Source organism: Epinephelus moara, chromosome 24, assembly GCF_006386435.1.
Source record: "Epinephelus moara isolate mb chromosome 24, YSFRI_EMoa_1.0, whole genome shotgun sequence".
NCBI lineage: Eukaryota > Metazoa > Chordata > Actinopteri > Perciformes > Serranidae > Epinephelus > Epinephelus moara.
In genome coordinates this window covers 7,130,730-7,144,522 of record NC_065529.1, presented here as the reverse complement: position 1 = coordinate 7,144,522, position 13,793 = coordinate 7,130,730, and the positions used below count along the sequence as shown (strand labels likewise).

The 13,793-nt window shown below is 39.6% G+C and overlaps 1 protein-coding gene across 5 annotated transcripts in view; it reads left to right on the top strand.

Annotated features, from left to right (window-relative positions):
* The window catches only part of fhit (fragile histidine triad diadenosine triphosphatase), a 533,753-nt gene extending 520,436 nt beyond the window's left edge, over positions 1-13,317 (top strand). For all 5 annotated transcript variants that reach the window (XM_050039363.1, XM_050039362.1, XM_050039365.1 and 2 more), the window contains 2 exons: positions 10,963-11,073; positions 13,188-13,317. In XM_050039363.1, the coding sequence (XP_049895320.1) occupies positions 10,963-11,070 (108 nt within the window). In that variant the 3' untranslated portion in view covers positions 11,071-11,073; positions 13,188-13,317. The remainder of the gene's footprint in view (positions 1-10,962; positions 11,074-13,187) is intronic.
* Positions 13,318-13,793: the final 476 nt, after the last annotated feature.

Sequence of the window (13,793 nt, the reverse complement as noted above, 5' to 3'; positions counted from 1 at the left end):
CTGTACTTTCAATAAAGCAATCGTACTATCAAATTCACAAAAACTCTGTCTGAATACATTGCTCTTCTTAATGGGTTCAGTTGACTATTTAATCTGCAATTCCTATGACCTGTATCCCAAACACACACCATGTGAAACTGTACGTGGGCAACTGTGCACGCAATGGGTATGGACTAGTTGAAATAAAAAAAAGGAATATAGGCATTAGTTACAAAAGTGTCAAGAAATGGTAGTCACATTGAGAACAGCTGCTCTCCTGTCCACTCAAATTTATTGACATGAATCCCAATTGCATGAAAATTTAAATTACACAAGATAGGCTTATAATATGTTGATGCAGAAATGCTTTCTGCTCCATCAGGCTCTGTAGGTCACTTCTTCACTCTACCTGTACTGAGGTTGTCACATCACCATCTGTGCAGCCCAGTTGCCAGAGCAACATGTTGGCATTATACGTTTCCGCAAACTATGAATATGTTATATTTGCACGTTTTATTAATATCATATCCACTTTTCTAAAATGACATACTATATGAGCTGACTTTATCATCTGGAGGTGGAGGGGATGGTGGATGGTGTGGCAGCTGGGTGAGACACAGCTGCAGACCACCACAGACCACTGTTTGAGACCAACAAACAACAAAAACAGTTGTATTTAAGCAACCTGGCAGTGTTTGGCACCAAATGTAGGTGCTTTTTTTTTCTGACCCGTTGCTGTTTTTTCACCTGGGGATAGCTCCATGAAAAGCGGTTGTTTTTTTACTGTGACATTTCCAGCAGGGATTGTGCCTCCCAAAAAATCTAACCACAGGTTAACCACAGTGCTCTAACATATCTGCTACATAATAACGTGCAAATGTAATATATCTGTGGTTTCCAGAGGTATAATGCCAATATTTATTCTGCTGATTGGGTTGACCTGTGAGACGTTTTCTGAAAGTTGGCAGAACTATAGCCTTGTGTCAAAGGAGAGAATGAGTCTGTCAGTCAGAAACAATCATATCTACCTAATATGAATTATTAACAGCTACAGATATTAATTCTACAGATACTTCAGTCAATCAAGTGTGGCAAATGTGTCAGCCTTTGCTCTCCCTCCAAAAAGCTCATTCGGCCTCCTGCTGATTGCCTGATGACCTCCAGGTTCACCTTGAGTATATTAACCCCTCTCCCTCTGCACAGCTTCCTTTTGTTGTGGTGTGTGGTTTAATGTCAAGGAGGAGCAATGAAATGCATCATTGCCAACCTGTGCATTGCATGTGCAATATAAGGTTGTAAAGTAAATAAAAAGGTTGTTCATGTAAAATCTACAACAGTCTTGATGGTAGAATGTGTTCACATGATATCCCAATGTGTTCAAGCAGATATGAACCTCTGGTGTAGAGTTGTAGCCCCACCCTAAAGCAGTTATGAACATGTAATTTTAGATTTAAAATTTTCATTGATAACAGTTGTAATTCATTGTTATTAAACTTGCTCTTTTTGAAGACTTTTTGAACATACAGTGACTTTTCCCCAGGAGAGCCTTGTTCGCATCCCCTAAGATTATCAAGCCAACCCCTGTTATTTTTTTCCTAAACCCAACCAAGTGCGTTTTAGGATGTTTATTTTGAAAGAGACAATGCATGTAACAGGCATAACTTGACACTGCATCCCAGAATGTCAACAACCAACGCACCCAGGGTACCTTGCATGTTAGATCTGGACGTGGAAAGTCCATGACCAAATGTCAATATGTGATGAGATCGGAGTGGGAATGTGTTGGTTGTGACATACTGCCATGATAGGTGCTGTCCAGCCACGTTTTGAACCAATGCCACCCATCCACATATCACACTGCTGTGACAGGTGCCATTCTGCCAACTGGCAGCATATCATAACACTGCTAAAGGTTACGTCTGGCTGTGTTACAAACTGATGCCATCTGGCAGCGTCACAGCCAAATGTTACACCATTGTTAGTGGCATAACAGGAATAATGGTTTGAAAATTAGATTTATGAACATTTTCAAATACCCTATTTAGCACCATCTCATTGTTAAATCAAAACAAATCAAACCAGCCAAACGAAGAAAGATTAAATCTTTGCAACATATAGTATCAAATCAAAATAATCAAATAAAGTTAGTTTGTTGGAAGAAACATTGGCTGGTTCAGTTGTTTTTATTAAAACACAAGATGGTGCTGCAATGGGTAAATTGGATTCTATTTCATGATTAAATTTTCCAAAAGCAATAATGTGATTTGAATATTGATATCCAGCTCTTGATGTCATGAACTGATCAACCAAAAATTAATTAGTACAACCAGAATGCTAGATGACGAGAATTTAGTTTTAAATGATTTCAGCAGCCATTGAATAAACAACAAAGATAGGCTGTTTAGACTTCATTGAATTCAGTTACATTAATTTAAATAAAATTAAACCAAATATTGATTTAGAAAATGATATATTAAAAAAAATTGAACAGCAGTAAATAAACTAAACAGTAAATGACTAAATTCATCCACATAATGGACTGACAAACTGGACTTACATTCTGTGTAACTTCTGACACTGTGCGATACATGTCTTCACTTTTTAACGTATTCATTTTGCAAACCTTACTGCAGTATACACTGTTTTGTCCATTCACATGCTTAAAAGGCCACATCTTTTTTGCCTTTATGTGAGTAGTTGTATTTGACATTTGTTTTTACACTATCCTTTGTATTGTGTGGGTGTTCTTTTACTGCTGCTGTGACATGTAAATTTGCCCCCAGGGATGAATAATTATCTATCTATATATCTATCTATCTATCTATTGGTTTGCAATTGTCATAGTAAATTTGATATCAAATGTATTGAGAAATGGACGAAAGCTTCAGTATCCTTCAGTATAATAAGAACTAAGTTACACATTGGTGTCATTACAGCTCCTGATTTCCCTTGTGTTTGCTTTAGCCAGCAGTAGATGAAGACACGCAGAACATTAGTATTCACGGACATGTTCATCACTGTCAGAGCAAGCAGGGTTTCTGTGTCCACACTGGCAGCTCTGCAACTGAGAAGAGGAGCTGTACTAAAGAGGTTTAACACGGCTCAACAGGGAGGCACACAGCACACACATACACACACCCGGGCAAATGTTTGGACATCAGCTCAGCTGCTAGTAGAGACGCCACTGGGGCACCACAAGACACAAAACCCACTTTCTCCTTTGTATTACCATCTCTCTATTTTCATAGTCATACCAATGTGGATAGAAAAACATGACTTCCATTAACATTAAGCCAGCATTTCCCATCCCAAAATGATAATGCAATGTGTGATCTTTTTTTTCTTCAATCAACCGTAGTAATGTTTAAAGCTACAGTTGGTAACTTTTATTAAAAAAAAATGCTTTTGTCATATTTGTTGAATCTGCCTCCATATCCACACAGCACTACATGAGACAGACAATCTGTGAAAAAAAAAATATTTTCCTCTGCCTACTGAGTTGTCTCACATTGCTTCTAATGACATTAACACATTCTCATCCCAACTCATTAAATACAGGTGCTTGGTTAGTGGGACTACACGTCAAAATATGACACTCTAGGTACCCTCCTGTTTTAGTTTTGGACTTTCAGGGACGGCATGTCAGTTACACTTGTTCCATGCACTGTGTCTTTTCAAAATACTCTTCTGTTTTTATAGGAAATGTACACTTCTGCTTGTTACGTGCTAGTCTCTATATACAGACTCTACATTCAGTGAATGTGGAGTCTGTAGGCAAACCCCGGAGATCTTGCCTCTGGAAGAAGAGTGGAAGAGCCCTGGTTTCCGGTTGTAGGCTGTTTGTAGTCCGTGTGATATTGACCAATCACGTTTGAGCCGGCTGCAGTTGTTGCCACGTTAAACGATCCGTGCGGTGAACAAGCGAGGCGGAACATAATTGGCGTCACTGCAAACTCTGAATCCATCGCAATGGTTCAGCATATTTACTTATATATTATATATATTTACTATAAACAGAAGTTGGAAATGGAAATTCGCCTCCTCCACCCAAATCAAACCGGAATGCCAAAAAATTGGGGGTCTGCCCCCAGAGGCTGTATCACCGTCTGCCGGAAGTCAGACGCTGAATACAGCCGATGGGTTCCGAGAGTGGTTACGTACAGTCCTTTTCAAAATAAACTTACAACCTGGTACTTACTGCCTTAAATTACAGTAACAAAAGGTGGTGGTGGTTTGGCTTAAAAAAAGTACAGTGGTTGTCACAATGTCATCATGTGACATACATCACTAGGGTAACATGCTACACAGCAAGCTGTGTTGTTATTCAAATAACTCTGGATTGACTTTTGGTTTCTGGAGTCCAGTGTTTGTTTGACCCAACCTGCTCCCCTCCTACCCATGCAGACTTTCTTGCTTTTTATGCTACGGCAGTTGCCCACAGCATCAGAAACTGCCTCCGCCCAGTGCCCTCTCATATTAATGCTAACAGTGCCTTTGAGTTGAGAGTGAGACCAGGCTGCAACACCACATGGTAAAATACAACCACTTTTCGTTGCACTATCCCAGCTGGAAACAAAGTGATGTCTCCGGTAAAAAAATAACTGCTTTTGGGAGACTATCCCCAGTGGAAAACAGCAACAGGTCACTAAAGAACAACCATGTTTGGTGGCTAAAAAGCCGCTGGAAACATGGCAATGACTCAGTTAAAAAACAACGGGTTTTGTTGTTTGTCTCAAACTGGCAGGCATCTTGCCTAGCTGTCATGCCATCCACCATCTAGTCCACTTCGTAACAACAAAGTCACCTCAAATACTATGTCACTCTTGATACTATACGTTTGAATTGTACAAATGTAATATGTCCATTGTTTGCTGAAACATACAATGGCAACATTTTCTTCTGCTATCTGGGCTGAACAGAATGCACTAAGAAACAACATATTTAAATCTGTCAGATATGAATTGTGGTATCAGTCTTTCAGATTTAATTTATGAAGAGCACTTGAGTAAGTGTTAGTTACTTCCCATCCTCTGAGACATGTTCCCTGGTCACATGACAGGCTTTTCTTCAGCTTGGTTAAAGGCCTTTCCTGACAAGCTCTCTACCCAGGGTCACATCTGTTGAGAGTGGTGCCACAGGGCAGAGATGCAGCCAACAAAAGAGGACAGTGCTGACAGGAGTAACAGTATTGATGTAATGACCCCCTGGTGCTTAAGCTTGCAGACATGTTAAGAATAAAAGACAGCAAACTACTCAGGCCAGAAGCCTGTATGAGATGTTTTATATGAAAGAAATTAAGAAAGAATTTCACAATCTCACTGTATTTCTAACTTCACAAAAGAATTTGTAAGCAGTGACAGACAAAAAGAGATTTTTGTTGTGTAAAAAGAACACACAAAGCAGACATATATCTCAAGGACATAAAGTTGAAGTCCTTCACTGAGGTTGTTGTGCTGTTTGTTTTATGTTTTTAGTCTGCCATACAAGACATCTCATTTCAAACCTCTGGGATCAGCCTGCAGCTCAGCACTGTCTAAACAATAACTGCATATGACATCTCCCCATGTGTTGCCCTGGCAGTTAAAACTGGGCCCCATGCTGTTTCTCTGCTTAATGGGTCACAAAATATGTATATAATTTATTGGGGCACTGTATGGGGGCACATCAGGGTTAAAAGTACAACAAAAACAAAATTGAAAGTTAATGAATGAGTTAATATTTTAAGCAGTTGGTAGAGAGACTAAAAAGAGAGAAAAATAAGAAAATTGGGGATAAAATAAGACAACAGTAGAATTTACAACTTAATTGAAGACAATTTACAAATCAATAAATATAAGATTTGAATTAGAATTATTTCATATGCTTATATGTGCTTTATGTGTTGTTGTGTTGTTGTTTTTTTTTACCTTTTTTGAGAATTGGTATAGAAAATTCAATTGGATATATATGATTAAATAAATGAGCCTCATATAAGATTTCAAAATGAAGAACATTTTTTAATGCCCTGAAAATATTCCAGGACAAATGAGTCACTGCAGTCATGGGTTGGGGAACCACTTTACCTTCTGGTGTGGTTTGTTTGTTATTAAAAAAGAAAAAAAACAAAAACAGAAGTTCATAAAGTCAGCCTTAACTATCTGCAAAACACTACCACTAAGACAACGTTATAGAATATCAGATCATTTAAAACATAAACCACTGCACTTGAAACAGGCCGTTACAATTAACATAAGAATTCTGTACACCAAACTTTTATGTCCCCAATCAAATAAGGTAAAAATAACTACACATAAAAATAACTTTCTTCAATCCACTCATATTTCTGTTAGGAATATTAACATTCATTCATCTTCTAACCGCTTCCTCCTCTTGAGGGTCGCGGGGGGGCTGGAGCCTATCCCAGCTGACATCGGGCGAGAGGCAGGGTACACCCTGGACAGGTCGCCAGACTATCGCAGGGCTGACACATAGAGACAAACAACCATTCACGCTCACATTCACACCTACGGACAATTTAGAGTTATCAATTAACCTAGTCCCCAATCTGCATGTCTTTGGACTGTGGGAGGAAGCCGGAGTGCCCGGAGAGAACCCACGCTGACACGGGGAGAACATGCAAACTCCGCACAGAAGGGCTCCCACACCCGGGATCGAACCGGCAACCCTCTTGCTGTGAGGCGAGAGTGCTAACCACCACACCACCGTGCCGCCCAATATTAACATTCAACACACTGCGATTTATTAGCAGTAGCTGTTTATGTGTATGGTGGAAATCCAAACGGCCTGTCTAAATGCAGTAAAATATGTAGTCCAAACACAGTATTACATCCTCAGATATCCAGGAACTGCCACTGCATCATTTGAAACATTAATATTTCTCCACATATCATCCGTCCTACAGATAAACACCTAACAACTTAACCTTTTCATTGACACCTCACTTAAGCCAATGAGAGCCTCCTGGGTTTAAAGCCATTTAAAGAGCCAGCAGTTGGCCCAGTGACTCATTGGTCTTGTAGTCAATGACACTCTTGAGCCCCAAAGGAGACTTGAGCACCTTTAAGGCACCACAGACTGTTATAAATGTACAGAAATTATAAACAAATGGCTTCTATAATGTATTAAGGGATAAAACAGTCTTTCTTATCAATTTCGGTAAGTTCCGTAAGCTCCTAAACAGACAATTTTGTCTGTGTTGATTCGTTTGTCACTCATAATCACACAATCAGTACATTGTTTTATCCTCTCTTTTTAAAAAGTACCTGGACAAAACCTTAGAAAACATGTGGAATATGTTTATTTTCTGTGATATTGTTATCTACTGTGAATTTGGACAGTGTGAGGCTTTATGACATGGCCCCATTGTGTTTTCCAGTTAATACATCCCACTACTAGTCATCTGCAGCATCTTTTATCAAGAAAATATCCAGGCAAAGGTGGAAAAAAAAAAAGTTTCAGTGTGTTAAAACTTTAAAATTCAAAGATGGAAGCACTCACAGTGATTATGACTGTTGTGGAAAAACTAATGTTGCCTTGCAAATGAGACCTGCATGCACACATACTTAAAATGGAACCAGAATAGCCTTCTGTTTACTTTGGGTACGCTTTAGATAGGTATTGGATAGCGTGAATTTAGGTAACAGGATGCTTAAAAGGATTTATCACTTCTTGTTACCATTTTTAACATAAGAGTTTTACTTGGAAAGTATAGCCTATTATTGACCCTTTTCTGAGAGCTTAACTTGTAATGTTACACACAGCATATAAAACACAGTTCAATCAAAACAGATTACTAGGGTTCAAAATATGGGGGGAGCATGGGGATTCAGCTCCCAAGAAAGCTTAATTTAGGAGGGGACTCTAAGATATTGTAATGTTTTGTGCCACTGTTTTTTTTAATGTACATTTTCCTGGAATTCCGTTTTAAACATGTGGCGTTTCAATCCAGTATTTTTAGGGTGTTGACACAGTTTGATGCACTTGATGAAAGGGTGGTGTAGCTGCATGAAGGATCGTCTCAATACAGTGTGTGCATAGTGAGTGTGTTGTCAACGGTGTAATGGTGGCTGCGCTCAGAGCAGACAGGTGTTGGTGATTGAGCGGAGAAGAGATTTGCAGTAAAGTTGTCAAGTGGTAATAAATGAACAGTGTAAGTTTCAGTTTGTCTATAAAAAAAATGTAAAAAAAAAAAGACTGCTGTTTCTGAAGCCTCATTTGAGTCCCTGTCTTGTTTCCCAGCTGCTGCTGGCTAAAGTGAGGGAAGTTAGCACCAAAGTGAGCATCAACTTCGGCACTGGAGGCAAAACAAAGTCTCTGCTGTGCTTTTTGACCACGGGAAGGGATTTAAAAAACACTGCAATGGTGAATCATTTTTCTGTTTCTTTGTTTTCTCAGGCTTAGAAATTCTAACATTACACATTAAAATACCATCTTACAGGAGTGTCTCACAGTTTCTTTAAGGGGCTCTTTGTGATATTCAGAGCGTAAGAGTTGTCTGAGCACAGTTCTCAATAGAAGTGGCTGTGCTGGTGGCTAGCAGCTAACAGTGCTAATTCATTAACAGCAGTAAACAACTGCAACTGTGGTGACTTAACTAACGGTCTTAAGCGGGGTCACTACGTGGGGGTAGGTGGGGCGCTATGCTTCCGCAAAAACATCATTGCAATATCAAATTGACGGCAGAGAGCCAGCCAGTGGGATACACACATGCACAGACATGAAGCTGGACCAGCTTACCACAACAAGCCGCAGAGAGGCTTGGATTCCAACATACACAGAGGTAGTGTGACTTCATTCTCTGCTCAGGACGCCATTACTCCACCATATCTTCACATAGCAAACAGTGGTTTCCTGCTGTATTTAAGCTCTGAATGTCATACAGAACCTTTAAATGTCTTAAGTAGGAGTGGGAGTTTCCTGCATGAACAATATGCACTGTGCTAGTTCAATACCATTTACATGCTAGCCCTTTAACTAATCTGCTGTGGGCTGAACTACTGAGTTTACTCACAAGAACCACTTTCATAAGCATATAAACGTCATGCTTCAATTTCAAAACACTTACCTAATATTATAATGGAACAATACACCAAACTAACCTGTTTAAAATGAGAAATGCTGAGAAAGAAGTGTTTACAGATTGGTAAGAAACTATGTAAAGGCATTCCCTGAGCCACAAACACTCCACTACTGTCCCCTAGTGGCATGGACAACAGTCAACAGAATACCAGTCCCCAAATCATGTTGATTTTTCATCAAAAAGATATAGACACAAAAAATAAATATATAGATTAAATTTTAAAAAATGTGACTACATTGTATGTAATGTGATTCTGGCAGATAACCACTAACCACTGACTAACCCAGACTGCTGAGTCCTCATATTGTCTTCGGCTTCAGTAAAGAAAATATTGGGCTAAAATTTAAATTTACTCACAATAGAGGACAGTAGTTATGTCTGATAACTCTGGGTCTACAAACTCAGGTGGAGTCATGAAGACAAGTGGTCTCTGTTTGCTCAATCATTCATCAGTAGAGCTGGTTTCATGGCAGAGGTTCTTGTTATAACACGTATAGCAAAATGCATTTATTTGTGGGTTTTAAGATCCTCACATTAAGATGAGGCCTTTTTTTTCCCAGAATAGTTCTTTTTGTCTTTAAGTCTACAATCTGCCACTAAGCATTTAAAGGGATAGTGCACCCAAAAATGAAAATTCAGCCATTATCTACTCACCCATATGCCGACAGAGGCCCTGGTGAAGTTTTAGAGTCCTCACATCCCTTGCGGAGATCAGCGGGGGGAACGGGCAGCACACCTAATGACAGACGGCGTCCCAGACTAACGTCCAAGAACACAAAATTGAATCCACAGAGTATCTCCATACTGCTCATCCGTAGTGATCCAAGTGTGCTGCAGCCGCGCCATAAAAAGTTGTTTTGAAAAACGTCATATGAACTCTGTTTTCAGCCTCACTGTAGCCTGTAGCTCTGACTGCCTCTCTGTGCTCAGCCGTCGGCATATGGGTGAGTAGATAATGGCTGAATTTTTATTTTTGGGTGCACTATCCCTTTAAGGTTAAAGAGGTAACAGATAGGATTCAGGTTTTTTTTTAGTTTGGCGCCACCTAGCGTCAGTGGTGCACTGTCGCAACGACCANGCTCAACAAAGAAATGCTGTTCCTCCTCAATTTCAAAGTCTTCAGACATGTTGGGCTGTCCTTTGCTAAAAGACCGTAGTGCAAATTATCTTTTACTGTGGTTACTGTTGTCTCCCCCTGCGGTGCACGTCATGTGATGTAAACACGGGTGAGCAAAGCTCATGCTTTCGCTGGTCTCGCACAAGCGCGCACACGTGAGCGCGGAGCACAGAGAAGCAGTCAGAGCTACAGGCTACAGTCAGGCTAAAAACAGAGTTCATATGACGTTTTTTCCAAACAACTTTTTATGTCGTGGCTGCAGCACACTTGGATCACTATGGATGAGCAGTATGGAGATACTTTGTGGATTCAATTTTGTGTTCTTGGACGTCAGTCTGGGGCGCCGTCTGCCATTAGGTGTGCTAGCTGCTCTCCCCGCTGATCTCCGCAAGGGATGTGAGGACTCTAAAACTTCACCAGGGCCTCCATCGGCATATGGGTGAGTAGGTAATGGCTGAATTTTCATTTTTGGGTGCACTATCCCTTTAAGACATCATTTCATCAATGCCCTGATTTCTCTGACCAATGACAAAATGCATTTGCATATTTAGTTGAACTAATCTTGCACAGAGGCAGAGAAGAGACACTTAGAGCTTGGTTTGCACTACAACCAATGGAGGTGACAGGGTAGAGGTTGTTGTGTGATATTGTGTTTTTTAGTGTTCCATTTTAGCTTGGGAGACATTTCACACAATTTTTTCAGGGCCAGGCTCATGATATCAAATGGTAAACAAACAGGAGTGACTGTGTTCTGACATTGCACCGGTACACTGTTGTTTTTTTGCAGTTGCAAAAGCATGATCGAGAGGATGAGGACAACCCCTCCAAGTGGAGATCGGAAGAGGAGATGGCAGCAGAAGCTTCAGATTTGAGGAAACAGCTAGAGAAGCCCTGAATGGTAAATTCCAAAGGGGAGAAACAATAACCTGAAATAATACTGAAAAACACTAAATATAACAGGCAGTCACCTGGCCACAAATAAAGGTTAGTTTAGGATTACAGTGATTTTGGATGGACTGACATACTGGGGATTAGCCAGGAAAAAAAGAAACAACCCCCCTCTGTATCTAAAAACTGTCCAAAAATGTACTGAATAATGTCACAGAATCACAATGTATTATGCATTATGCTCTGGTTCTAGGGATAACAATGTCAGCCTCTCAGTCGGTCAGCCACTTTGGTCTAGACTGAAATATCTCACCAACTACCAGATGGATTGCCATTAAATTTAGTACAGGCGTTCATATTGCTGGAGATGAATCTTCCTCACCCCTGGCTGTTGTAGTTTTGAAATAACAGCATAATAACAGCACTGTGAGCATGTTAGCAAGCTGGCGTTAGCATTTAGCTGAAAGCACCGCTTTGTCTTTGCCTGTCTCTTTGCCAGACTCTTATGGTGTGCCTTCACACCAAACGCAGAGTAGGGATTACATTAAAAGTCAATGCAAAGTTGTGAATAAACGCCAGGTGGAACAAATGATTCAAATGACCCGACGCGAATGATACAAACATGTAAAATTTGCGTTATTCACATATTCGCCTAAGTTGAATTTGTTTAACTCTCGCTAGAAATTCATGTGACTCTGTGTAGTAAAGATTCTCCTGACTTTACCAAGATTAAGAAATGGAGGACAAACTTATTTTTGCCATCTCTGTGCACCTCGTAGAGCTCTGCTGGGCAATGTCAGTACTGTAAAGAGACAGAACAAAAGAGAGGATTATCAGAGATTAGTGAGCAAAGACATAGAACTACATTTTAAATTCTAAAATATGTATTTGTGACTTGGGTATGCTTTTTTGTTGAGATGTATCCAAGCAAAATGCACTTGAGTAATTTTTATTGTGGAAGGTAAACAATATGGATACGATTAAAGAATGGAGCTGTCTTGGTTCATGCTGGTTCAGACCAGAGCCTCCATGTTCAAATCACTTGATTCCAGCTATCCATTGTACTTTTCTTCAAACTAAGTCAGCCTTTAGCTGCCTTTCCCAGTTAGTTAGCACAACCGTTAGCACAGCTGTTAAGGACAAATATTTGTCATTTGCAAAATATTCCACAAAACACTCCAGTGGCTGAATGGCACGTAAAGTAAATACAAGGTGAAAATTTGCTTCACGTTCGGTGTTAATACATCATTATACTACATTCCCACTGCATGGTACGGCATGGCTCAACTCAACTTGCTCTTTTTTGTTTGGTTTTCCATTATCCAAAGGGGTGGTTAGTACCTATACCTGGTACTTATTTTGGTACGTCCTCAGTTGAGGATCCAAGTGAGCATAGCCAATACTAAAAAATAGTGTTTAGACACAGCAACCTACTGCCTGGTCAGAACAAACCATCACTACATCCTTTTGCAAACCCACCAATTTAAAATAGTCAAGTTACTGTACCGTCAATAGCGACCGCAATTTCTTCATTCTCTCGACCCAAATTTTAATAAATGGCAGTCCACAAAACTACGCCGTACACTACGTGCACTATGCTTTACAACTGACGAAATGTGACATTTCTGTGTTCGATTGCCGATTGAAAGATTCAGCTTTGAAGGGGATGTTATGGCAGTTTTACGCATGCATGCACATTTTGTACTTCACATGAAGTGAAAAGTCTATTTTAATGGAGGATTTTGTTATTTTTATATCTACATGTTGTCACATCCCAACTTACAATAACTTTAAAAAAACTTAAAGGTCATATGTATAGCTGTTTCATCAAAACGAATATTTTTTCAAAAATAATACATCCACAGAACGTCTAGAAAGGTGTAGAATTAACGTCTATATTTTCCTGAAAAAAATAATTACAATAGAGAAATAATTGTTTTAGAAATGTTTTTACGGGCCCAAAATATGTCAATATTTTGATGTGGTTACGTGGCAACCTGTAGAATTGAAGAGTGGAGCGAGAGCGGCAAGTGTGAGTGCGACACCTACTGGCCGGGAAGTATGAATCCTATATCTATCCCCTTTAAATGTATGAACTTAAATTTTGTTTGCTTTTCTGTCTAGGATGCTGATCAACACTTCATGCCAAGGTCAACAGTGACAGGAGGATTACTTGACATTAATGTGAAACTGTATCTGCACTGCTTCATGGCTTTGATGTATTTCTTTTTCAAAATAAAATGCAAAGACACAGCTTGTGATTACTGGCCACCATTCTTTGAAACAAATTTTTTATTTATCATTTAAGTTATTTAACACATAACAACAGACATGCCAGTTAAAATAACCTGGAGGTGAGGCTACAGAGCAATCAATAAATTATTAATGGATGAATCAATAATAATTAGACAGTTTCTTGCAGCCCTGCATGTGAGATCTGTTAACTAAAAAAAACTCTAAATAGTCTGTGTGACAGGGATAATATAAAACTACTTGATTATGGTATATTTGTTCTGCAGATGATTCCCCTGCCCTCTGTCTGAAATGGGATGTAAAAAAACCCAGAGTGTTCTATTGGGATGTGGCAGAGCCACTTCAGCTGCTGGTTTCCTATCGTGTTTTACATAATGTATTGTTTGAATGTACACTACAGCACAACACAGCACACTGATGAACAAAACACGTGGCTGACCAAGAGAAGCAGCTGCTCTGAGATCTGTGAAATTATGA